The following is a 26,601-nucleotide window of genomic DNA, read 5'->3' as shown; positions in this document are numbered from 1 at the left end:
ACCTATTTACTTTGATTTATTTACTTGTCTTCCTACAGTGTAAATTCACAAGTAGACTGCAGAGCTTCCCATTTACATATACAAAGTACAGTGGTGGCAAAAGTGCGATGTGCATTCCTTTTCCGATGGAGAACCCTCGTCATCATCTGAGTTCACCTCTGTTAAGGGATGCCTTTATGTGAAAACAACAGCGTCAAGATCGGGGGAAGTGTGAACGCGACTGAGAGAATAAAACAGAATAAAAAAAGTTATATTCTTGTATAGAAGCACACTTGTTCTGTTATATTTGTACCTTTTGTGAAAGTGTTTACTTGATTTTTGGACTTCAGGCTTCACACATTATACACTTCATGTCTACATTTTGTCAGTTATTACTAAAGCATGACAAACGTTTCTATTTTGACAATGTGTCTACATAGATTGTTGTAGACATAGAACACACATGAAATGCCTGTGTTCCAAATAGTATTTATAAAATTTGTCATTTTGCTGGACTTCTCACTCTATACAACTCTAAGCAACTGACACACAGGTAAACAGACATAAGGTGAGAAAACTGGGTTTGGGGGATGGGATAGCACGCTGCTTGCTGCTTATTGACACATTTACAAGCCAAAAGACGCTGATGGAGAGGTGCGAAGGTATTTAAGGTGGGATGGATTTACGAGTTTTTTCGTAGGTTTTGGTAATTCTAGTGTTGAGCATCCCCAAGTGTTTCTCTTGGGCCTACCACTTGCTCTACTAACAGCTGTCACTACCACTGACAGGTCAGGTGTCTGTGATGTAATATTTCATTCATAAGACGCACAGACATTTCCACCCACTTTTAGGGAAATAAAGTGTGTCTTATGGAGCGAAAAATACAATAATTCTTTATAAACCCAATGCTGAAATCGGCAGGCCAGTGAAGTATTGGCTTAATTAGTAATTGTGCTTTCATGCCATAGTTTTTACTGTAACCATGTAAATTAGATGTAAAATGATTTTACTTGGAGCTGATTCCTGATGTAAAAGCCTTCAGGCAGTTCACATGGAACTGTCTGACCAGCATGCCTTCCATAGAGTCTAAAGCAGTCACAGGATTGACATGATATGAAGTCTGGTGCTTGCTTTGGTAAATACTATGTAAATTCTAACTCCTACGTCTTAATTATGTGTTTAAATCAAATGACTTGCTTTAGTAGTGTTTTACTTTCAGTGAAACTTCATAAATAGGAATACCTTTACATTCTTCTTCTTTCGGGTGCTCCCATTATGGTTCGCCACAACGGATCATCTTCTTTCATATCTTTCTGTCCTCTGCATCTTGTTCTGTTACACCCATCACCTGCATGTCCTCTCTCACCACATCCATAAACCTTTGCTTAGGCCTTCCTCTTTTCCTCTTCCCTGGCAACTCTATCCTTAGCATCTTTCTCTAAATATACTCAGCATCTCTCCTCTGCATATGTCCAAACCAATGCAATCTCGCCTCTTTGACTTTGTCTCCCAACCGTCCCAACTTGAGCTGACCCTCTAATGTACTAATTTCTAATCCTGTTCATCCTCGTCACACCCAAAGCAAATTTTAGCATCTTTAACTCTGCAACCTCCAGCTCTGTCTCCTCCTTTCTGGTCAGTGCCACCGTCTCCAACCCATATAACATAGCTGGTCTCACTACCGTTCTGTAGACCTTCCCTTTCACTCTTGCTGATACTTGTCTGTCACAAATTACTCCTGACAATCTTTTCCACCCATTCCACCCTGCCTGCACTCTCTTTTTCACCTCTCTTCCACAATCCCCATTACTCTGTACTGTTGATCCCAAGTATTTAAACTCATCCACCTTCGCCAACTCTGGCGAACCTGCATCATCACCATTCCAGTGACCTCCCCCTCATTTACACACATGTATTCTGTCTTGTTCCTACTGACCTTCATTCCTCTCCTCTCTAGAGCATATCTCCACCTCTCCAGGGTCTCCTCAACCTGCTCCCTACTATCGCTACAGATCACAATGTCATCAGCAAACATCATAGTTCACAGGGACTCCTGTCTAATCTTGTCTGTCAACCTGTCCATCACCATTGCAAATAAGAAAGGGCTCAGAGCCGATCCCTGATGTAATCCCACCTCCAACTTGAATGCATCCATCACTCTTACTGCAGACCTCACCACTGTCACACTTCCCTCGTACATATCCTGTACAACTGTTATGTACTTCTCTGCCACTCCCGACTTCCTCATACAATACCACAGCTCCTCTCAAGACACCCACTCATATGCTTTCTCCAGGTCAACAAAGACGCAATGCAACTCCTGGCCTTCTCTAAACTTCTCCATCAACATCCTCAGAGCAAATATTGCTTCTGTGGTGCTCTTTCTTGGCATGAAACCATACTGCTTACTAATCATCACCTCACTTCTTAAACTAGCTTCCACTACTCTTTCCCATGATTTCATGCTGTGGCTCATCAGTTTTATTTCCGTGTAGTTACTATAGTCCTGCACATCCCCCTTATTCTTATATATTGGCACCAGTACACTTCTTCTCCACTTCTCAGGCATCCTCTCATTTTCCAAGATTCCATTAAACAATCTGGTTAAAAATGCCACTGCCATCTCTCCTAAACACCTCCGTGCTTCCACAGTTATGTCATCTGGACCAATGGTCTTTCCATTTTTCATCCTCTTCATAGCTGTCCTTACTTCCTTCCTCCTTGCTAATCCATTGCACTTCCTGATTCATTATCTCCACATCATCCAACCTCTTCTCCCTTTCGTTCTCTTCATTCTTTAGCCTCTCAAAGTACTCTTCCCATCTGCTCAACACACTCTCCTCGCTTGTTGGTACGTTTCCATCTTTATTATTGATAAGCAAACACTGAAAAATGCAATTACAGTTTTTAATGTTCTAAATGTAATTGTCGTAAGCAGAAAACAGGTAGTTTCTGCAGTGATAACTTGTTTAACCGAGATCTGGCTTTATTTATACAGTTACTCTAATGGAAAATGTAACACAAATGTGTGCAAAGTACTTCTTTTTCCTCTTCTTTCGGCTGCTCCCATTAGGGGTTGCTATAGCAGTTTATCTTTTTCCATATCTTCTTCTCCTCTGTATCTTGCTCTGTTACACCCATCACCCGCATTTCCTCTGTCACCATATCCATAAACCTTCTCTTAGGCCTTCCTCTTTTTCTCTTACCTGGTAGCATCTTTTTCCCAATATACCCAGCATCTCTCCTCTGCACATGTCCAAACCAACGCAATTACACCTCTCTGACTTTGTCTCCAGCCCATCCAACCTTAGCCGACCCTCTAATATACTCATTTCTAATCCTTTCCATCCTTGTCACACCTAGTTCAAATCTTAACATCTTTAATTCTACCACCTCCAACTCTGTCTCCTGTTTTTTGGTCATTGCCACCTTCTCCAACCCATATAACATAGCAGGTCTCACTACTATCCTGTAGACCTTCCCTTTCACTCTTGTTGATACCTGTCTGTCACAAATTACTCCTGACATTATTCTCCACCCATTCTACCCTGCCTGAAATATTTTTGACCCTTCTTCCACAATCCCCGTTACTCTGTACCGCCTTTGCCAAATCTACTCCCTGCATCCTCACCATTCTACTGTCTTCCCGCTCATTTACACACACATTCTGTCTTGTTCCTACTGACCTTCATTCCTCTCCCCTCTAGAGCATATCTCCATCTCTCCTTTGTCTCCTCAACCTTCTCCCTGCTCTCACTAGTCAAAATGTCCTCTGCAAACATCATAGCTAATGCAGACTCCTGTCTAATCTTGTCTGTCAACTTGTCCATCACCACTGCAAATAAGAAAGGGCTCAGAGCTATCCCTGATGTAATTCTACCTCCATGTTGAATGCATCCATCTCTCCTACTGCAGACCACTGCCACACTTCTCTCATCCATATCCTGTACAACTCTTGCATAATTCTCTGCCAATTCCGACTTCTTCATCCAATACCACAACTCCTTTCGAGAGACCCTGTCATATGCTTTCTCCAACTCCACAAAGACACAATGCAACTCCTTTTAGCCTTCTCAGTACTTCTCCATCAACACCCACAGAGCAAACGTCCACCCGCACGACCCACACCAAACATCTTTGGTGTTCTTTCCTGGTAAGAAGCCACACTGCTACTCTCTAATCATCACCTCCCTTCTTAACCTAGCTTCCACTATTCTCTCCTATAACATTATGTCCTGGCTCATCAGTTTTATGCACCTGTAGTTACTACAGCTCTGCACACCCCCCTTATTCTTAAAAAATGGTACCCGTTAACTTATTTTCCACTCTTCAGGCATCCTCTAACTTGCCTAGCTTCCATTAAACAACCTGGTTATACTCCTCTGCCATCTCTCCTAAACACATCCATGCTTCCACAGGTATGTCGTCTGGACCAACTGCCTTTCCATTCTTCATTCTATTCATAGATGTCCTTCCTTCCTCCCTGCTAATCCATTGCATTTCCTGATTCACTATCTCCACATCATCCATTCTTCTCTCTGATATTCTCTTCATTCATCAGCGTCTTATAAAGTACTCTTTCAATCTGCTCAATACACTCTCTTCACTTGTCAGTATGTTTCTATCTTTATTCTTTATAAATCACCCTAACCTGCTGCAAATTTTTCTCAGCTCAGTCCCTCTATCTAGCCCAGTGTTTCTAAACTTTTAAGTATTTGCGACCCGAGTTTTCATAACAGTTTTAATCGCGCCCCCCTAATTGTTTTTTGAAAGGAGCCCACTAATACCAATTTGTTCTTTTTTTTAATTAATGATACATCATAGATGCATATTTTGTTATACCTACTTAACTTTTAGCAACATTTATCTAACTCTATATTTATTTTTCTAGTATCAGAATGTAGTTTAAGTTAATTTGTTTTGGTTTCAATAAATGTATTTTTCATATTTTCGATTCTTGTTTTCTTTTTTTCACATCTTTGCGCCCCCCTTTTTGTTACTTCATGCCCCTAGGTGGGCCCACCCCACAGATTGAGAACCACTAATCTAGCCAATCAGTACAGGTCCTTTTCTTCCTCCTTAGTGTCAAACTTCTCATACAACTCATCATACGCCTTTTTTTTTTTTGCCACTTCTCTTTTCACCTTATTCCTCATCTCCTGCTACTCTTGTCTATTTTCCACATCTCTCTTAACTATCCCACTTTTTCCTTCATCAACCTGTTCCTCTTTATACTTCCTCTGTCCAGATGTCACGTCAAGCACCCTTCTTGCTGTCAACCTTACAACTTCTACTGTAGTTGCCCAGCTATCTGGCAACTCTTCACTGCCACCCAGTTGCTGTCTTACCTTTTCCCTGAACTCAACCATGCAGTCTTTCTTTTTCAACTTCCACTATTTGATCCTTGGCTCTGCTGTCACTCTCCTCTTCTTCTTGATCTCCGACGTCATCCTATAGACCACCATCCTATGCTGCAGAAGTACATTTTTCCCTACCACCACTTTACAGTCTTTCATATCCTTCAGATTAACCCTCCTGCATAGGATATAATCTACCTCTGTGCATCTTTGTACACTCTTTAATGTCACCCTATGTTCCTCCCTTTTCTTAAAATACGTATTCACTAGAGCCATGTCCATCCTTTTCCTAAAATCCACTATCATCTGACCACCTTCATTCCTTTCCTTGACACCATACCTACCCACATTCTCCTCATTCTTTCTGTTCCCTTACCAAATCCGCTCCAATCACCACTCTCTCTCTCGGGTACACTGACCATCACTTCATCCAACTCACTCCAGAAATCTTCTCTCTCATCCATCGCACACCCAACTTGCAGGGCATATGCAGTAACCACATTCATTACATCTTCAAATTCCGGCTTCATAATCATCTCTCTGTCTGACACTTTTTTCACCCCTGAAACACTCTTGACATATACTGTTCCTTCAGAGTAACCCCTCCCCCATTTATCCTCCAATCCACACCATGGTAGAACAATTTGAATCCACCTCCAATCCACCTGGCTTTACTCCCCTTCCGTTTAGTCTCTTGCACACACAACCTTCCCTGTCTCTATCACATCAGCTAACTCTTTCCTCTTACCAGTCACACAGCCAACATTCAAAGTTCCTACCCTCAGGTTCACTCTCTTTACCTTTATTATGTAGTGCCTTGCAGGTTAAAATCAAAAATTTTAAAATAAATATTTTTATCTATTGAATCCAATGTAAAAGACATAAAAGTAGGGATTATGCTGGAATAAAATTTAGTATACATTAGAAGGTGCATGGTTGAATTTTGTGCAATTTGCAGACTGTGTATACTGTAGATTGTTTCGACAGACTACTATATAAAGCATTGAAATTATTCAAAAGAGGAGGAATAAGATCAATAATTAGTATTTTAAAACCTAAAGAAGGACAAACTCGTGACAGTGCTTAAGTGGAAATAGGCCATTTCACAACTGTTTTTTGTTTGTGCAAGAGTTCAGAATCAAATATCATGACAGGGTTGCACATGTGTTAACTTAAATTAATTTTTACCTAAAATTAAATAGCTCTCTGATACGTTTTCAAGTTTTTATCTGAACCTACACATAACAATGTGTGTTTCTGATCTAATGCAATGTGTGTTTTGTGCTAATGCAAGTAATCCTTCCCCTTGAATCTTGGTGTGATTTTTGATAATGCCCTTAAATTTGCTAACTTTCACTCACTCATCTGTAGCTCTACTTTCTGTTCCACACATCAAACTTAGTTCTATGGGAGCTCGAGCATTATCTCATAGTGCTCCTCAACTCTGGAATTCTCTTCCCTCTCATATTTGTGAGCCTGATTCAATATCATATTTTAAAACTGTCCTCAAAACTTATCTAAACTGGCATACCAATTATGAATTTTGCACTGTGATTTCCTTATCTTTGTTTGTTTGCTAATTATTGCTTTTTAATTTATCATTCTCTTTGTTTTTTATTCTACTAATGTTGTTTAATTTCATTGTAAGGTGACCTTGAGTGCTACGAAAGGTGCCTATTAAATAAAATATATTATTATTAGGGATGCACAACAATATCAGATTTATATCTGTATCGGCAGATAATGAGTTAAAATAATTTTATCGGCATTGGACCGATAATTTGAACCAATATTGATGACACATTCACTGTGTTCCGTTTAGGAGACACTGGACTACTGTGCGAAAATGTCTGTGGTGTGGAAGTTTTTCAAAGTGAGTGAGAGTGACATAAAATAGGCCATTTGCAACATTTGTTCGACTAATGTTTTGTGCGGAGGGACCAAAGTGCGAAATTTCAATACCACCAACTTAATTACACACTTGAAGACATGCCATCCTGACAAATATACAGAATTCCTCAGAGCAAAAGAGGAGAATCCTGCATCACCGCGCACAAAATCAAAAACTACAGTTGCTGAACGTATTGGTCAGTTGTTTGAAAAATCAAAGACATTTGATAAAGATAACCCTAAAGCTCAAACAGTTACTGCAAAGGTGATGGAATTTATTACTGTGGACGATCAGCCATTTTCTGTTGTAGAAGATATGGGATTTCGAAGGCTGCTTGAGCATCTCGAGCCCCATTACCAGATACCCAGTCGCAGTTATTTTTCTGACATAGTGCTTCCAGAGTTACATAAGATTGTGGAAAGTCATATGCGCAAACTCCTTGCTGAAGATGTCATAGCCAAAGGCTCTACCACTGGTATGTGGACATCTGATATGAGTGCAATTAGTATGCTTAGTTAACTGCTCAGTGGATTGACCGCAAGTTTGAATTGCAGAACGCAATCTTGCACGCCCAAGAATCCTCTGGATCACACATGAGTGCTGCACTCTCTGTGGCGTTTAAAAGAATGTTTGAAACATGGAAAATACCCAAAGAGGATGTTCATGTAGTATTACGAGACAATGCACGCAACGTTGCAAAGGCTATGAAGGAATGCAGGATTCCAAGTTTGCCATGTATGGCTCATACTTTACAGCTTGCCGTGAACGACGGCGTGCTATCCCAGCGCAGCGTCTCGGATACAATAGCGATTGGCAGAAAAATAGTCGGTCACTTTAAGCATTCACAATTAGCCAACTCGCGTCGCAAAACTATAAAAACTGAACTTGGTATGCAGCCGAAAATGCTTCAACAAGACGCTTTGACTAGATGGAACAGCACATACTATATGCTGCAAAGCTTGCTTGTGCAGAAAAGAGCCCTTGGGGCTTATCCCTCTGATTTTGAGTTACCTGCAACTCTTAACGCCTAGTCAGTGGTGTTTGATCAAGAACATAATCACACTCCTTGCTCCATATGAACAACTGACAAAAGAAATTTGCCAATCTGAAGCTTTGGCTTCTTACATTATTCCCTCAGTTGATGCTTTAAAACGACTATTGACTAAAAGCGCTCATATTGACTTTGGAGTTAAAACCAGTAAAAGCGCTCTCTTGGAGGCTGTGAACAATCATTTCATTGAGATTTACACAGAACCAATGTAATGTGTTGCCACTATTATAGAACCGAGATACAAAGACCGCTATTTCGATGCAGGTGTAAAATCACTGGCGCTCAAAATGTTGCAAGCTCAGATGGAACTTGCAACGAACGAAATGCAAACAAGTGAATCACAGATTGTCCACAACATAAAAGGGCCAAGATAAATGATGAGGTGGCTTGCACGCTCTTTGAAATGTACAATGAAATTCTTGAAGAGAACAAATTGATGCCTCGGGAAAACAGCCAGATGACAACAGAGGTGAGTTTTAAAAAAAAGAAGAAAAAAAAAGGCTCTCTGGAGATCTTTACAACATTGTTTTAAGTAAATAACGAGGGCTGTCGGATCGAATATCACTATTCTAACAATTCAAATGTATAAAAAATCATGGAAGACAAGAAAGAAAAATGGCAATTGAATGTAAAAGAGCGGTTGTTGGTTTTACCTCACACTAACTTTGGCTTCATGTTACTTAAGACATGCTGGACACTATTGTGGGATTTTACAGATCTGTTTTTGCACATGACTTTTTAGAATCAGCCTATATGTGTTTCTGAAATGTTAACCCATATTGTTATTAGTCATAAGTTAAACAGTTGGCATCATCAAGCAACTGAGCCAACTATAGCCTATGCCTCTTTGCTTCATATTTTTGTTTGGTGCGTGTTAACTAAATAGTTTCATAAATAACACTTAAACTCACTTTACAAAAACTTACTTTGAAAAATGCTGTCTGCTAAATAATTGATTATAATAAACAAAATACTTTAAAGATCTCCACAAAGTAACATTTAATACACTTGTTTCATTTGTAAAATGCTTAAAGGGTCATAGTGCTTCAGTTTATTTACTGTAGAAAAGTATACACAGGGATATAAGGTCCTCTGGCCTCTAGGAAAAACAGAAAAAAATGACTGCATTTACTTTTTTTTTTTTTTTTGCAATCACTGACAATTTTGTTTTGTTTTTCTTTTGAACATTGTCATTAGAAAGTGTCATTGCGGTGCGTATCTTATTTCTCTTTGCGTTGCTTTTTGTGGAAGAGCCAATCACATTTATGGAAGCCACTGTTTTTCATCTGCTTCTCTTAAGCAATAATGAGGAACTAGTAAACATATCATAATCTATAGTGAAAAGCAAAAATAATATGTTTCAAAAAACAGCAAATACAATTCAGGCATGCATTCAATTCAAATGCCATATACTTATTTTTATTGTAAGGATTCTAATCTTAATCTGACAGCCCTGGTAAAAGCCAAAATGCAGATCTATCTTTTAGATATGAAAGATGACACAGAATATAATACTGTATATGTATGCACGCTACTCGGCAGGTGCAGGGATTTCTTTCTGAAGCACCAATCCCAAGGAAAGAAAATCCACTGAAATACTGGAATAACAACTGGAGTTGGTTTCCTACCATTGCCAAAGTAGCATACAAACTCCTGTCAGCCCTATGACTAGCATGGACAGCAAGATATTATTTAGTTTGGCTTCTAATATGATCAACGAAATGAGAAACAGAATTTCCTGCAACAAGGCAGCGATGCTCTTGTTCGTTAAAAACCTCCCCCATCATGCTTAAAAAAATAGAAAAGAATGATAAGCCTCCAGAAAAAAAAGTTATATTTTTCTTTACCGTTGTACGCTTTTCTGTTTTTTTAAATTCTAGATTGGTTAGATTTATTCCATCAAAAAAGTATTATGTAGTATTTAATACTGCAGACTGTTAAACAAAGGATCAGATAGCCAGCCAAATGTGGTTGAGCAGATTGTAAATAATCTGCAAAAGTTGTTATTCTTAAGTGGTATTGCTTATTTCATTGTCATTGTACATTTTACCATTTTTTTCAGTTTTCATTTTTTCAATTTTTGTTGAATTGTTTCCATCAAAAAGAAAAGAGAAAAGTGTTATTTAAAGCAACAACCTACAAAACTGTTTCCCATATAACCAACAGGTAGCCAGCCAAATGTGACAGATATCGTTTGTTTTTAATGATTGAATGTGGTGTGCAAAATTGTTATACAAATAAATGTTCACTTTGTAATTCTTGTCCAGACAGATCAAGTCTCATTTTTCTCTGTATCTTATAAATATGTATATCGGCATCGGCAGATAAGTACATAGACATTATCGGATATTGGTATCGGCCCAAAATTCCCATATCAGTGCATCCCTATTATTATTATTATTAAACAAATTATCTCCATTGTTAAAGCCTGTTTCTATCAGATGATGGTAATAGCTGAAGTCGATGTTTCTATTTGTAGATCATTTTGATAAACTAATTCATATTTTTGTTTTTTCTCTGCTTTACTATTGCAATTCATTAACTGGAGTTAATCAGCCTTCCATTGCTCATCTTCAGATAGTCCAAAATGCTGCATTAACAGAAACACAAGAATGGAATCATATCACCACTATTTTAGATTCTCTACCCTGGCTTTCTGTTCGCTACAGAATCAAGTTTAAAATTTATTTTACTGTTTTTTAAGTCCCTGAATGGTTTAGACCCCTTTTATCTTACTGATCTCTTACACCCTTATTCTACTTCATGGTCTCTGAGGTCCTATGACCAGAAGTTATTGGCTGTGGTGAGATCTAGACTTAAGCTCAGAGGGGACTGTGCTTTTGAAGTAGCTGTCCGTCAGCTTTGGAGCAGTCTGGCTTTTTATAGGTCAGCATCAACTTTGGTTGCTTTTAAATCTCGCCAGGCAGCATTTATCTTTGCTTTAGCTTTTTAAACTTTTTATTTCATTTATACTGTGTATACTATTTATTTAATTAGTTTTGGTGTATTTAATGTATCTATATATGTATTTATGGAAGCTGTACAGCACTTAGTCAACTTCCTTTGTTTAAATGTGCTTTATAATGAAAATTAACTTGTTCTTAAAACTTGCCTCTGGCAAACATGTTGGGTCTTTTAAAATTAAAACTAAGAAGCACCTAAAGAGCTTTTTCCCAGAGCTGTGGCCTTTGCAGACTAGTAATTTGTCCCGTTTTCCTCGGTTATGTGTTCTTTCATATATTATACACACTATAAGCAAACATGCTTTTTTATCATATGTACCTCTTATTTATAATTGCACTACTATGTATCTGTTATTGATAATGTTTAACTTGTGTTATTTGTATGTGATGTTGTATTATGTTATAAGCTGTTCCAAAGCTACCAAGTTAAATTCCTGCACATTAAGTACTGGCAAATAACTGAGTGTTAGCATATCATTAGACCTGGGACTAAATGAGTTGTTTTGTTGCACTCAGCAAGCAGTGGAGATGAGTCACTTTTAATAATCAAGTCCCTATAATCTTAAATTAATTGCCACATTACTAATACAAAAGGCACTTGAGAGATGTTATTTTTTTTTTGGTTCAGGAAGTAAAATCTAATGTACGTTCATATGGTTATTTTTATATATTTTAAGCCCTTATAAACTCTCCCACACTCTTATAAACATTTCCTACACAGTTATACAGCATAAACCCTTTGTATTCTTGTAGATATTAGTTAAGATTCGTTGAAATTATGTATGTAAACACACTGTTTATACACAGTAAAACCTAAATATTATTCTAAAGATATCAAGCGTCGCCGATATCACATATGTTACAGCCATTACGACAGACAGGCCACCAGCAATAAATACGTACAATGCAAGTAAAATGTGTGTACAGTGACACTAAACGTACGTACATGTACTAAGTACTGTACATAGAAAATTAATTATGGTTACTCACCAACAATGACACAACGACTTGTCCGATCACGCTGAGTTTAATTTTACTGCACAACAAAGGAGAGCGTTACAACTCTTCTAAAGGAACCTCTTCAGGCGACATTCTAGCCACCGCTGTAGTTGTTCTTCCGGCAGTCTTCAATTCAAATCCCTAAAGCAGATTTCATCCGGACTACCGCCTTATTACATCCACTTACAACTTGTTTTGCAGCCTGGTTAAAGGACAGTGCGGCCGTAGATATTATATTCTTTTCCTCCCTTTTAAATAAAAAGAATCGTGGACTCATTGATGCCGTAATGGCGTCCTACAGCGGTGTAGCTGTTCCCTTCCTTCAACATATCCAAAACTGTTACCTTTTTGGCAATCGTTAGCATCTTCCATTGGCGCTTGGGCATGGCCCCTGAAGCAGTAGCAGGAGCAGATCGTTTTGGAGCCTTTGGGGGTTAAATGTTAATATTATACAAAAATATATTATATGTAGATTATATATCCTCTTTAATAAAACCTCTGTGTGTGTGTCTGGTGAAGTGCACATGCGTGGGGCACGGTGCAATGCGCACGGCACTCTGGACGCACACAGTCTGGAAGCTGGGCACACAGTGAATGGCATAGCCGCGGCCGCGCATGATAAGCAAATCAAGGACGTTATTGATGGGGAGAGTGCTGATTGGATAGTTGCGGCCGCGCACATAAAATCTGTTGCTGGGGAGACGCCACACTGCCCCGCGCATGTTTACTAACTATCTACTAACAACATGCCACCCAAAAAAAAGGACACGTCACGTAGGACAAAAGATAATATATAATAAAATATGAGCAAATAGATCAATTGAAGAAAAAGAAAATGAGCGTCAGAATATTCCCCATATTGATTTGGCTCCATCCTCTACTAATTTACCCTTTACCTTAAGAAGGCGACAATTTCCAGTTACATTAGCCTTTGCCATAACAATTGATAAAGCTCAAGGGCAAACCTTAGAAAAAGTTGCCATTTACTTGCCAGAACCAGTATTCAACCACGGTCAAGTTATATGTTGCATTATCAAGAGTTAGAAGTTTTACAGATGTTGTTGTCAACGTTGTAGATGGTCCTGAACAAGGCAAACTGTTGCCAAACTCAGAGTATTTATAAAAAATGTTGTCTATAATGAAATTTTATAGAAAATTTTCATGAGGTAAAAAAATAACATTTTCCTAAACATCATCTTCAGATATTGTGTACTACTGATTGTTACAAAGTTTTACACAAAGGCAATTTTAATTATACTTACTGTATTGTCATATACATTTCTATTTTATTTTTATTATTATTTTACTTTAGGCTTCTTGCAAAAATATTTTTAACAAAAAAAATTAAGACAACAAAACGAATGAGGTCAAGGTACTTTGCCATTTAATATACACTGTTCCTACTAATGTTTATGCAATACTGTTCTAGCGCCCGTTATTGTAACGGGCTTAATATCTAGTGTGTGTATATGTGTATATATATATATATATATATATATATATATATATATATATATATATATATATAAAATACAAAATTGTCTGTCTGTTATACATTCATTGTTATCGCTCTTTAATATTGTTCTTTATCAGTATGCTGCTGCTGAAGTATGTGAATTTTCCCTTTGGGATTAATAAAGTATCTATTTATCTATCTAATATATAAAGATAAACACAAAAGAGTACAAAAGTTTACTCTATACACAGTGAAACACAATGCTGAATTAGCAAGATGAGACTTCCTGGTTAATGCAGCAGAATCTAATTCGGCGCTCCGTCGCTGAGCCAATCAGCACACATTAACTTAACTGCTTGCTCTGATTGGGTAGCTTCTCAGCCATCCGTCAATAGTGTCCCTTGTATGAAATCAGCTCGTCAAACCAACTGAGGAAGCATGTACCAGAAGTAAAAAGACCCATTGTCCACAGAAATCCGCAAAGCAGCAAAAAATCCATGTTATATATTCAGATATGCTTACATATAAAATCAGCGATAGATTGAAGCTGTGAAAGTCGAAGCGCGATATAGCGAGGGGTTACTGTAGTCCATCTGTACCTATAAAGCACCATAAGGGTTACTTATCTGTGTTTTATGTTTAAAAAAAGTACCAAATAGAAGGTGACACTTTATTTCATTTGTGCTATTAGTAAAAATAAAAAGTAAGCTTTAGCATTTTTTAGGTGATTATAGAAAAATACACATTTTAATCTTTTTTTTTTTTTTTTTTTCTATCTGTCTTTCTGTCTAGATTGGGCATCGGATTAAAAAATTTAATTAACCGGATTATTGTATGTAATGAATTGTGATTAATCACATATAACATTAAAACATGTATTCATGAAATAAGTAAATAAATACACTAAATCTCAAAAATAATGTATAATATAATAAAAAACAGTAATGTCATAGCTTAAACAATGAACCAAAACCTGAACTCTAAACAAAATACTACTTGTACAAGTACAATCTGTATCTGAATACCATCCTCAAAGGTAAGATGAAACAAAGGCAATAAGGAGAGGAGGCAAATGTATTATAAGCACCTACAAAAATAACAAAAAACAAATCTTGTGTTGAGTCTCAAGTTAGAATAGTATCTAAAACGTAGACATGTCAAAGTAAAACTAACTATCAAAACGACTCTAGATTTTGAATGCACTTGTAAAGACTGATTTTATTAAAAGTTTCAGCATCCCCTAAATGGGCATACATTTAAACTTATGTTTAAGATCTACAAATCCCATCCTCAATAGTTCATCACCATCAACGACTTCATAATTATACTCTACACAAGTGTTTTCCAACTTGTGTATTATGGAAATAATAGTTTAGTACCCCTAGATCCTGACCTGACAGAAACACACTCCTCTGGTGGTTGAGACCTGTCTGAGGTGGTCGAGACTACCTGGAGAAGCTAACATAAAAGTAGCTTTGTGATTGCTGTTTTACAGACACAGCGTTTAGAGCGTGCTGTACAGCAACCAGGAAATGTTTCTGGGCTCCATCTACCAAGGTGCAAGTTTGCCAGCTACACTTGCAGAGCTGAGGTATAGTGGGCATTCGAGTACTTACTAAGTGCTTTGTCAACGAGCACTGTCAACTGAATTTTTTTCACAACTTATCCAGTAGTCAAGACCCTTTGGATAGATTAGCACCCGTATGACATTTATATTTTTGTAGTTGGTAGAATCATGGTGTGCCTTGGGATATTTTGTGTTACAAAAAGTGTGCCACCACATAAAAATAGGTTGGAAAACACTGCTGTACACTTTTGCTTCTGGTATGCAAAAAATTCCCTGTAGCAGCTATCTTGCCAAAAACTGGCACCATTCACTGCTTGGGTGGTTAGCGAAGATATTGTAAGCTAATGGGAAATGATAATGGGTATATATATATATCTTTGATGCATGCGTACACACATTCACACACAGTTGTATTCATTTTGGAAGAATGTTGCCATCTGCTGTAAAGTGGAAAGCAATTTGGAAACACTGCATGGTAATCTGTGCTAAACAAATCTCCTTTGGGTTTATACTCTTCAGAATGGCCAAAATAAAATGAAGACGAAGAATATATGTTTGGATTAAGATTTTTTCCTTAAGGTTTCATAAAAGTATAGTTTAGATATATTAAAATGTTAAAGCAACATGAATATTTTTTGTATCTCTCATTTAAAAAGAAAACCTCTAATCTCTTAGTTGGTGAATTTAATTTTCAAACTTCAGATACCACATCTTTATGGAACAGTTTTACCTATTATACATGTCTGTAAGCAAGGCCAAACTATTTTTGTATTAGTAAACTGCATACATTTCAGTAGTTTTACAAAGCTTGTTTTTACATGGGCATTGACATTTTTAAGAAGAAAACACAGAATTACATAATTTGTAAATTTGGGTAATCTACTCATTTTATTTTGGTAAACAGTACCAATCTTCACATTTTTCAAACAGCTTCTGCTAACGTTTGCTAACTTGTAAATACTATTAGGGGAAAACAATTTTTCTGTCCTAATAAGTTTGATGACCTGGGCCTTTTAAAAATAACCCTCAATGAAAAATATTATATTGAAGTTAAATTAATTTCCGCACCAATTTCACTGGGAAAAACATTCCAACTTTTCTAAAGGCCCCTAACTAAGCAATAGATAGTTTTACTGTGGAGACTTATGAATCTTTTTACAGTTGTAGCACTGCTGTGGGTATCATTTTCTTTTCCAGATCTACCAGTAAACTTGCTCTTCTAACCTCTTGTTTAATTAGATTGCAAAAATTCAGTAATCATCCATGGTGGATATGAGCAGTGGCATCTCTCACAATAAAGACATTACAATCCATCAGAATATAAAATACATAGATGTCTCACCACAAATTCAAATCCAAATCAAATTTTACTGTTAGCTTTTGACCTAGAAAATATTCTTTCTTGGTATGCATTGAATTCTGGCTAGAGGTGGTCAGTGATTCTTCGCTTCATACATCTAACTTCAGAACTCAAACAAATTGAAGAAATGGAATTTTTATATTATTTATTAAATTACCACATTTAAAAAAAAAAAAAAAAACACGCACCAGCTAACGGGTTTGCATGTATGTGGCATTTATTGAAAACCCATCACAACTTTTCTCATGTTATTTCAAGTGTCTGTCTGTCATTTTATCAGGGGGTGAGTTGAATACCATGTTGGGTAAAGCTAGGTTTTGTCATGGCTCCTGCGTTTCGTGCAGCCTTTTTGATTTGGCAGTGCACTATTTGATCACCATGTAACAGTTTATGTGATTTTTACCTCTTTGCTATGAAGGAATATTTTGAACATAAATAAATACGCAAATAGGTTTATTGTAAAATATGACACTCTATTAACAGCAAAATAATATATGAATGTTAATAATTACATGTGTCATGAAGTCTGTAGTATCTCTGTTTACAAATTCAAGCCACAGGTAGACATCAGTCTGTACCTTGACAAGAAACAAACAAGAGGTTCTAGGCAGAGGTAACTAGAAACCTTTTCTCATTTGTGCCCTTCATGCAGACCCAGTTCACATTTGAATGCACTTTAATGCTGAAACTAATTGAAGGCATTTTTTTGCAGTCAAAGCTCCAAATTGTGTTACAACTGAACCCAGATGGGGTTTCTGCTTCAAAGCCAATGCGGAAATTTAATTTATTCCCCTCATTTAAAATCAACCCAAAACATCATTATTTATCTAGTACTATTTTATAATGAAAGTAAGAACTGCAATATTTCTAAACCCTTGCCCCATTGAGCGGCCATTAGGCATTGTTATTTATTTAATTATTTTTGTTTTTCAGTTGACATGGATGATGAAGATGGCCGGTGCCTTCTAGATGTCATTTGGTAAGCTTTTCTTTCTCATGTTTCAATTCACTTGAACGATACTTTATCTAGAATCGATTTTAATAGTCATCCAATTTTATTAGGACAAAACCCCCTACTTTTGTGTGATGTGCGATTTCTCATCCTGTTTCAAAGAGACAGCATGGTTAAATGCTGTGAAGCTTGTAAAGGCAAGCTGTTAGCAGCTACAGAAAGATTGGGGGTTAAAAAATGGTCAGTTTTACTCATTGCAGCACAGATATTGTAAATGTATGAATACCAGGATGTACAGTGCAGGCACATTTTACTTTTCTTTCTTCCCAACAGACATTGTTTGTGTGTGTGTGTGTTTTTTTTTTTTAATAAGACGTACTGCTTCTATACTCAGTATTGCATTGTTATTCTTCTCCAGTGATCCTCAGGCCCTGAATGACTTTTTGCATGGATCAGAAACTCAGGTATGTATGATAGTATTTTTTTTTATGTATGTATGTATTTTTACTTTGAATATATAGTTTGAAATAGAAAATTGTTGCCGGAAATCTTACAATGCTGAAAAATTGGAAAAGGTGCAGTTTTCCCCCCTTTTTACAAATCCTTTGGTTAAATAATGGGATTATAAGTAAACAAATATTCTATTCTTGCCATTACTTCTAAACAGCTTGATAACACTTATGAAATCTGATCTAGGTTTCCACAGTGCCTTTTTAAACAGAACAATGTAACCTTGAACTTCACACTTTAACTGGACAGGGTATATTTTTAGCATCAACTAATGTTGGAGGAGCAACAGCTGCAATACACGAAAAATTGTTTATAGCTTGTCTGCTACTTGTTTTATTTTCTTACGGAGAGGGAATAAAAATGTACCTTAATGTCAGCCAGTCATCTTTATATGTCATCTTTATAAGATATTAGTTGTAGAAGCAAAAAAAGGAAAAGTACCCTTTTTTTCTTTATTTGCTAATTGCATTTATCAAAATGATGCATTTACCTGACATGCATTTAAAGAAATCGTTTTTACAAAAGTGGTAACTTTTTTATTTTATTTGTGTGTTAGTAGCCAAGCAAATTCTTAATTTTGTGTTATTATGGAAAGCTAAGGTAATGAAATTACTGATGCAATGGGTGTCAATGAGTACAATGCTGAATAACAGAAAATAATATCAAAATGTCCATAAACAAATCTCAAATTACTTGTGCTACATGATCCTCCTGTCTGATATTTAGTTGTATGTTCAAAACTTGTGTTTTGGCTAAAATATTCTTAAATAAGCCACTTCTGGAAAATTCATGCATTTAAAAATCTGAGCTTTTGAATTGAAAAACTCCACCAACTCATTTTTTGGTCATTATTCCACAAATTCAATATTTTTGGGTATTTCACTTGATGTTTGTAAAACTGTAACAGTAACTTAATCTTCTGTTTGTTGATGCATATTTTCCACCTGATGTTTTCATTAAATTTCTTTCAGTTTTAATGTTTAGTTGTTGTCTCTCACATGAAGCATATGGTAACCAGTGAAGCTTTTACTGGGCTGGACTCCTGACCAATGAATGAAGGGAGGAGGTTGTATCAGTTCAAAATCTCTTTCTCTTTTAAGTTTATTCCACTTTTGTTCACATGAGGATTTTCAGGAAAAGGTTTATTTAACAACTAGCCATGTGCGCCCAACTACGTTGCGCGTATTAAACTTCTCTGTGAAGGGCTCCCAGTTTAAACGTGGCTGCCATTCGTGAACTGGGCCCTTCGTCGCACAGCATTATAATTTTTTATAAGGGAAACAAAATTACAAAAGAAAACCCTTGGACATTGATTTGATAGTAACGGCCTACTCGGAATCACTGTACGAATAGTATTTAGGAGCGTTTCTGCTTCTGTCCGTTCATAGTCCGTCTCGTTTTCACGTTGCTCTCATTTCCTCTCATGATGTCTTCTCAACCTTTCTCCAATCTCACAGGTTGCTTTGTGGCAATCCAAAGAGTAAGGCAATATACACGGAGCAATGGTTATAAAAGGGGGACACATAGGTATCCAGGCTCTTTAAAGCATAAATGGGGATCACTTCACTGACATGTGAGCAAGCCACAGTACAACTGTGATAAACGCAGCACTCGCCGGCTACAATGTAACAATAATAATTTCCGGAACGTGCTGTTACGTTGTCATTCATTTTACCCACTGTCTGTCTTTCATTCATATGTTACGTAGGCACGTACCTTTTATCTTCGGCAATCTCATTCTTTAACCAGGCCTCAGGAGCTAACCAGCGTAACAGTGTCCACCACCCCTTTCGTTATTCCGGCACATTGTTGACATCCGTGAGTAACAACAACGTACTAAACTGGAAGGTGGTCTACACATGCGTGGAATTCGTGAACAAAGATCAAGATCTAAATGAAGATCTCTTTAGTTAATTTAAAGCACAACAATTTGTTTAGTTTGAATGTCTGTGTTTTGAGGTGTGACTGGAGTACTACAGTCTTCAGTAGTATAAGCCTGGAGGAGATTCTTAATGCAAAGCCTATGTTTTAGCTGTCTCTCTACTGCCATCTAGTGCTTCTTCTTCTTCTAATTCATTCGTGGACAAACAAAGATCAAGATCCAAATGAAGATTATATATAGAGATATTTTTGCAAAAACATATTTGTTTGTAAGCATACTACTGGATTCCTGACATGGGTAATTTTATTTTTTTTTCTTTTCTTTCATGGCTATTTTTCTGTTGTTGGCTGTTATTCATTATTGGTCCCCATGACACCTATTGTATCAGTAATTTTCTTACTTTAGTTTTCAATAAAATCATGAGGTTAACAATTTTTCTTACCATAGCTACAAACAACATGGGGAAAGTAACAGATTAAAAAAATATTTTTCGGTGGAGCATACCTTTAATTATAGAAAGATAAAAACATTATTTTCCGAAAAGGTACAAATTCTATTTTGATATTTATTAGAACAATTTGCCACAGTGAACCAAAAGTACATCTTTTATGTGCTATTGAGTTTTGCATTAGAGGTGTAGCTCCGTTCACCCAATAAATGCACTCATGTCCCTTTTATAAACTCAAACAGCATTGTTTCTAATAATAGCCATAATACATACATACTTTCACATATTGTGTTTAAGAAACCTTTGGGTTTCTGCACATGCCTTTTGGATAGGAGGCTTCATTGACAACCACAATAGCAAGACAAAACATGATTGATTGTAGGTAGACAGGAAAATAGAGTACACAGAGTTAATTGCATAGATCAAAAAAGGATAAATTATTAACATTAGAGTTGCATACTAGACAAATGTGTGACAAAGTTCATATTTTATTTTCTGGTAGAAGAATAGAGATAATAGCAATATATTTAAAATAGAAGTGGTGTACAAAAGTAGAGTAAATCAACAAATACATGAACTGTAAATTACATATCTGTGTTAATTTGTACTTTGTACATGTGTATTTTTCAAACATAAATAAAAACAAGAACATTGTCATTCGGGAAAGCATCCCTTTCATATGCCTGGAGGAAGTGCTGCATCATGGGATAGAGATGGTCTTATGGAATCATTGGTACTTGGGTATATATGAAATCACCAGTAATGGCAGACTGCGTGATAATATGCAGTGAATACAGTGAACTTATAGTTTTCATCCTCTTTCTCTGTACATTTAGCATTCGTTTGCTCAGGGGTTGATGCGCTTGCTGCTTCCTGAGCAGCTCTTCTCTTCTCCACCTTAGTGGCATCTTTATGCATTAAAACTGATTAAGTCAGTGTTTGTGTTGCAATTACTTAGCATGTTTTTGCTGGAACTTAAGTTTTCAATCTCAAGGATGATTTGAGATATGAAGACATAGGGGAAGTGATGGTGAAGGTAGAGAAAGAGAACGGTGCTCATACACATGCGCTGCACAGCTGCCCTGCTGGCCACTGCCAAGAGATGATTCTACAATAAAATAAAAATAAAGAGAGGAATAAAAATCACCACCCCGAAAGTGGACAGTAGACATCAACGTTGTATATGTGTACCAAATTTCAGGTCAATAGGTAAAATGGTTTGCGAGCTACAGGTGATTTAAAATCCTGGACAGACAAATGAACAGTCACAGTAGCGTATTATAGAAGATAAGGGAATGAGAGTTTCTCAGCTGTTCCAAGAAAATATTGTGCAAACCATTATAAACTGGCAGTAAACTTTCATTATGAGAACTGTGATGTCAGACTGTCAGGTTTATTTGTGTGTAGTGCTTCACATGAAGTGCATGATGATTAATGATTTGTGCAACCATGTTCTTTAACTCTGCCACTCAGTTTTACATTGCCCGTATCTTTAACTGTAAATATGTATTATTCAATATAGCAAATGATTTATGCACTGTGCCCCTTACAATTGCAAAATTATTTTCAAACCAGGTACAAACCTGGTTAAGTGAATTTTCTAGCTACGTTTTACAAAAACAGTTTGACATTACATAATGTGTTCTTACTTTTTCAACAACAGACTTCTAAATTGAGTCAGCCAACTATATCTTTATGCCATTCATGTTTAAAATAAATAAATAATTGAGACCAGCAACAAATGTGTTTGTTTGTTTTGTAAGGTAATGATACTGAATTCAACTGAAAATAATGTTTGTAGTACATTTTTCATTGATATACATTGGATTTACCCTGTGTTTGTCAGGGTATATTGGAAAAGTCTTACTTAAGCTGATGTCACATTACCCAGCTCCTAGTCACAGAATATATCAGACTTGCTGTGTGCAGTTGCTGATCTTTTCACCAGACCATGTCAGTTTACAAAACTGAAAATCACTAGACATGCCAAATTTAGCGACGGCTTGATGACTTTCCAGCTCTGTTTTACTTGCCCCTTTTTCTGACAGCCAATAGCTTGCTGACTGATGGTATCAATACTGTAGGAAGGGTTAACAGGTATGGCAAATTCAGGTGTAATCTTTTTTTTTTTTTTTTTTTAACCTCTACCACCCTCTGCCTTGGTATAAGAAATGAGAGGTATAAGTCATCAGTGTTCCTCTGTGCACCATGAAATCTACAGTGCATCCAGAAAGTGTTCACAGCGCATCACTTTTTCCACATTTTGTTATGCTACAGCCTTTTTTCAAAATGGATTAAATTCATTTTTTTCCTTAGAATTCTACACACAACACCCCATAATGACAATGTGAAAAAAGTTTACTTGAGATTTTTGCAAATTTATTAAAAATAAAAAATTGAGAAAACACATGTACATAAAAGGCTAAGTTTTCACAGCCTTTGCCATGAAGCGTACATCCTGTTTCCCCTGATCATCCTTGAGGTGTTTCTGCGGCTTAATTGGAATCCACCTGTGGTAAATTCAGGTGGTTGGACATGATTTGGAAAGGCACACACCCGTCTATATAAGGTCCCACAGTTGACAGTTCATGTCAGAGCACAAACCAAGCGTGAAGTCAAAGGAATTGTCTGTAGACTCCGAGACAGGATTGTCTCGAGACATAAATCTGGGGAAGGTTACAGAAAAATTTCTGCTGCTTTGAAGATCCCAGTGAGCGCAGTGGCCTCCATCATCCATAAGTGGAAGAAGTTCGAAACCACCAAGACTCTTCCTAGAGCTGGCCGGCCATCTAAACTGAGCAATCGGGCGAGAAGGGCCTTTGTCAGGGAGGTGACCAAGAACCCGATGTTCACTCTGTCAGAGCTCCAGAGGTCCTCTGTGGAGAGAGGAGAGCCTTCCAGGAGGACAACCATTTTTGCAGCAATCCACCAATCAGGCCTGTATGGTAGAGTGGCCAGATGGAAGCTATTCCTTAGTAAAAATGCATATAGCAGCCCGCCTGGAGTTTGCCAAAAGGCACCTGAAGGACTCTCGGACCATGAGAAACAAAATTCTCTGGTCTGATGAGAAAAAGATTGAACTCTTTGGTGTGAATGCAGGGCGTCACGTTTGGAGGAAACTAGGCACCGCTCATCACCAGGCCAATACCATCCCTACAGTGAAGCATGGTGGTGGCAGCATCATGCTGTGGGGATGTTTTTCAGCAGCTGAAACTAGGAGACTTGTCAGAATAAAGGGAAAGATGACTGCAGCAATGTACAGAGACATCCTAGATGAAAACCTGCTCCTGAGTGCTCTTGACCTAGACTGGGGCGACGGTTCATCTTTCAGCAGGACAGCGACCCTAAGCACACAGCCAAGATATCAAAGGGAGTGGCTTCAGGACAACTCTGTGAATGTCCTTGAGTGGCCCAGCCAGAGCCCAGACTTGAATCCGATTGAACATCTCTGGAGAGATCTTAAAATAGCTGTGCACTGTCGCTTCCCATCCAACCTGATGGAGCTTGAGAAGTTCTGCAAAGAGGAATGGGCAAAACTGGCCAAGGATAGGTGTGCCAAGCTTGTGGCATCATATTCAAAAGACTTCAGGCTGTAATTGCTGCCAAAGGTGCATCGACAAATTATTGAGCAAAGGCTGTGAATACTTATGTACATGTGATTGCTCAGTATTTTTATTTTTAATAAACTTGCAAAAACCTCAAGTAAACTTTTTTCAAGTTGTCATTATGGGTGTTGTATGTAGAATTCTGAGGAAAAAAAATAATTTAATCCATTTTGGAATAAGGCTGTAACATACAGTTGTGGCCAAAATTATTAGGCAACACTCCTGATTCCAATATGAAAATGACCATTAACAACAAATGTTTGTTTTTTAAAGCGTATCTGTGTCCAAAATAACAAGGTCCACTAATTGTACTTTGGATATTTTATTGACACACTGAGTGGAAACAAGAAAGGGTAAAAATTAGACATCCAAAATTATTAGCCCCATGCCCATTAATAGTCAATACTGTACCCTTATTGAGCCACAACTGACAACAATCTATTAGAGTAGGTCTTTACTAGATTAGCACAGGTCTCCTGAGGGATTTTGGTCCATTCCTCCATTGCAAATTGTTCTAGCTGGTCCAAATTGCATGGTTTCCGAGCATGGACATTCACTTTGAGCACTCGCCACAGATTCTCAATGGGATTGAGGTCTGGGCTCTGTGCGGGCCACTTTAAGATCTTGGTTTTGGTATCCTTGAAAAACTGTTGAACTAATTTTGATGTATGCTTGGGTCATTGTCTTGTTGGAAGACCCAGCGACGACCTAAGCCTAGACTACGAGCAGATTTCTGCATATTCTCCCTCAGAATGTCAACATAATTTTATTTTTTCATGATGCCATGCACTTGAACAAGGCTCCCTGTGCCTGAGGCTGCAAAACAGCCCCACAGCATGATGCTCCCACCACCATGTTTAACTGTGGCAACTGTGTTCCTAGGGTTGAAGGCCTCTCCCTTTCTTTGCCAAACATTAGCAACATCCATGTGCCCAAACAGTTCCAGTTTAGTCTCATCAGACCAAAGCACAGACTTCAAAAAATCATCTTTACATTTCAAATGTTCATGGGCAAACCTCAGTCGGGCTGTAATGTGCCGCTCTTTGAGTAAAGGGGTTCTTCTGGGACAATGGCCGTGAAGCCCACCTCGGTGAAGAGCCCTCACAACTGTGTTCCTTGAAACATCAACTCCAGAAGAGGCCAGGTCAGCAACAATCATCTTGGCAGATGTCCGGGGTTCCTTGCTGACATCTCTGACTATTTTTCTCCAGAGTTCTTGAAATCTTGCTTACGCCACGCCAGGTTTGTTTCTAACAGAATTTGTCTCCTTGTACTTGGCAATGATGCAACGTACAGCAGTTCTAGACACTGTGAATCGCTTGGAAATGGCAGTGTAGCCTTGCCCCTTATCATGAGCCTCTACTATCTTCTTTCTGAGCTCCAGACTGATTTCCTTTGTCTTTGGCATGGTCAGTAACAGTAGTCCCTCTCATGTGTTCAAGAGCCCTGTTCCTTGGGAGTCTTTTTATGCTGATTGAGTGTTGTTAGGAAGCCAATTGATTGCACAGGTGTGGTTTCAAAGCTGATTGGTTAATTAGCGTAGGTGTGTTTTAAAAGCAAACATTAACATGGGGCTAATATTTTTGACCACCCCATTTTTTACTATATTTGATATAAAGCAAGACTAAAAATATATTTTATATTACAAAATGTATCAAAAGCTAATAAATAGACTGGTGGATGTTTGATTATATCAAGTTTCATCAGTGTTGCAAACTTTGGGAAGAAGTTTAGGAAAATGTTCCATGATTCCAAGGGGGCTAATAATTTTGGCCTCAACTGTAAGAAAATGTGGAAAAAGTGATGCGCTGTGAATACTTTCCGGATGCACTGTATGTTGGTACCTTTACTGCTTCACCTTCTCCATTCGGACCACATTATAAAGTTAGTTGATTCAGACCTTTTCAGACCAGGGATTGGCTTTTCCAATTTACAGTATGAGTTAAGCTGCCAGTGAGGAAGGGAATTATTTTACTTTCCTGTTTAGACTTCATGATAAAAAAAAAAAACAAAAAGCTTAGGCCCTATGTGGAAATTTGTTATCAACTAGCCTAGAGTTGTTGTTAACCTATCATATGACGTGAACAAAAAACAGTCCATTACGATTCAAAAACAAGCATGCTTGGATGATAGTTTGTTTTTACGTATGATGTCCTTGCCTTTGCTTTCTATGTTGATATCAACTTAGAGACTGTTTCAATGAAACACTAGCAAGCTAAACTGTCTTTATTATCACTGAAGCTCCTTCTAAATTAACAATTATCACCCTTTCATGGTCACTGAGGTCTTGTCTTAGACATACCATAGGAGTTAAGTGCACCAATGAATCCATAGCAAATTTATTAACACACTGAGCCGAAATGGAGTTGCTTTTAGCACACCTTTTTGTCCCTCATTTGTTAGCCACTATGCTCTTCCACATTTCCAGATTTCATTCTGTGCTGTTCCTTTTCTGAGTTGAGGATTTTTTTATCCTTCAAGCACAGTGTGAACAGAAGCATAGACTTGTATGAGCAAACAAAGGATGGAACACCAATATATTTCAGCAAATGGTGTACATTAATGTTTAAAAAATTAACAA

General features: G+C 37.5%; 1 protein-coding gene across 5 annotated transcripts in view; it reads left to right on the top strand.

Moving 5' to 3' along the window:
• bicra (BRD4 interacting chromatin remodeling complex associated protein) overlaps positions 1–26,601 on the top strand; it is a 147,001-nt gene that overhangs the window by 82,161 nt on the left and 38,239 nt on the right. For all 5 annotated transcript variants that reach the window (XM_039768278.1, XM_039768281.1, XM_039768277.1 and 2 more), the window contains 2 exons: positions 17,557–17,602; positions 17,994–18,039. In XM_039768278.1, the coding sequence (XP_039624212.1) occupies positions 17,562–17,602; positions 17,994–18,039 (87 nt within the window). In that variant the 5' untranslated portion in view covers positions 17,557–17,561. The remainder of the gene's footprint in view (positions 1–17,556; positions 17,603–17,993; positions 18,040–26,601) is intronic.

Source organism: Polypterus senegalus, chromosome 11 (assembly GCF_016835505.1).
Source record: "Polypterus senegalus isolate Bchr_013 chromosome 11, ASM1683550v1, whole genome shotgun sequence".
Lineage (NCBI taxonomy): Eukaryota > Metazoa > Chordata > Cladistia > Polypteriformes > Polypteridae > Polypterus > Polypterus senegalus.
This window is presented reverse-complemented; position numbering and strand designations above follow the sequence as displayed.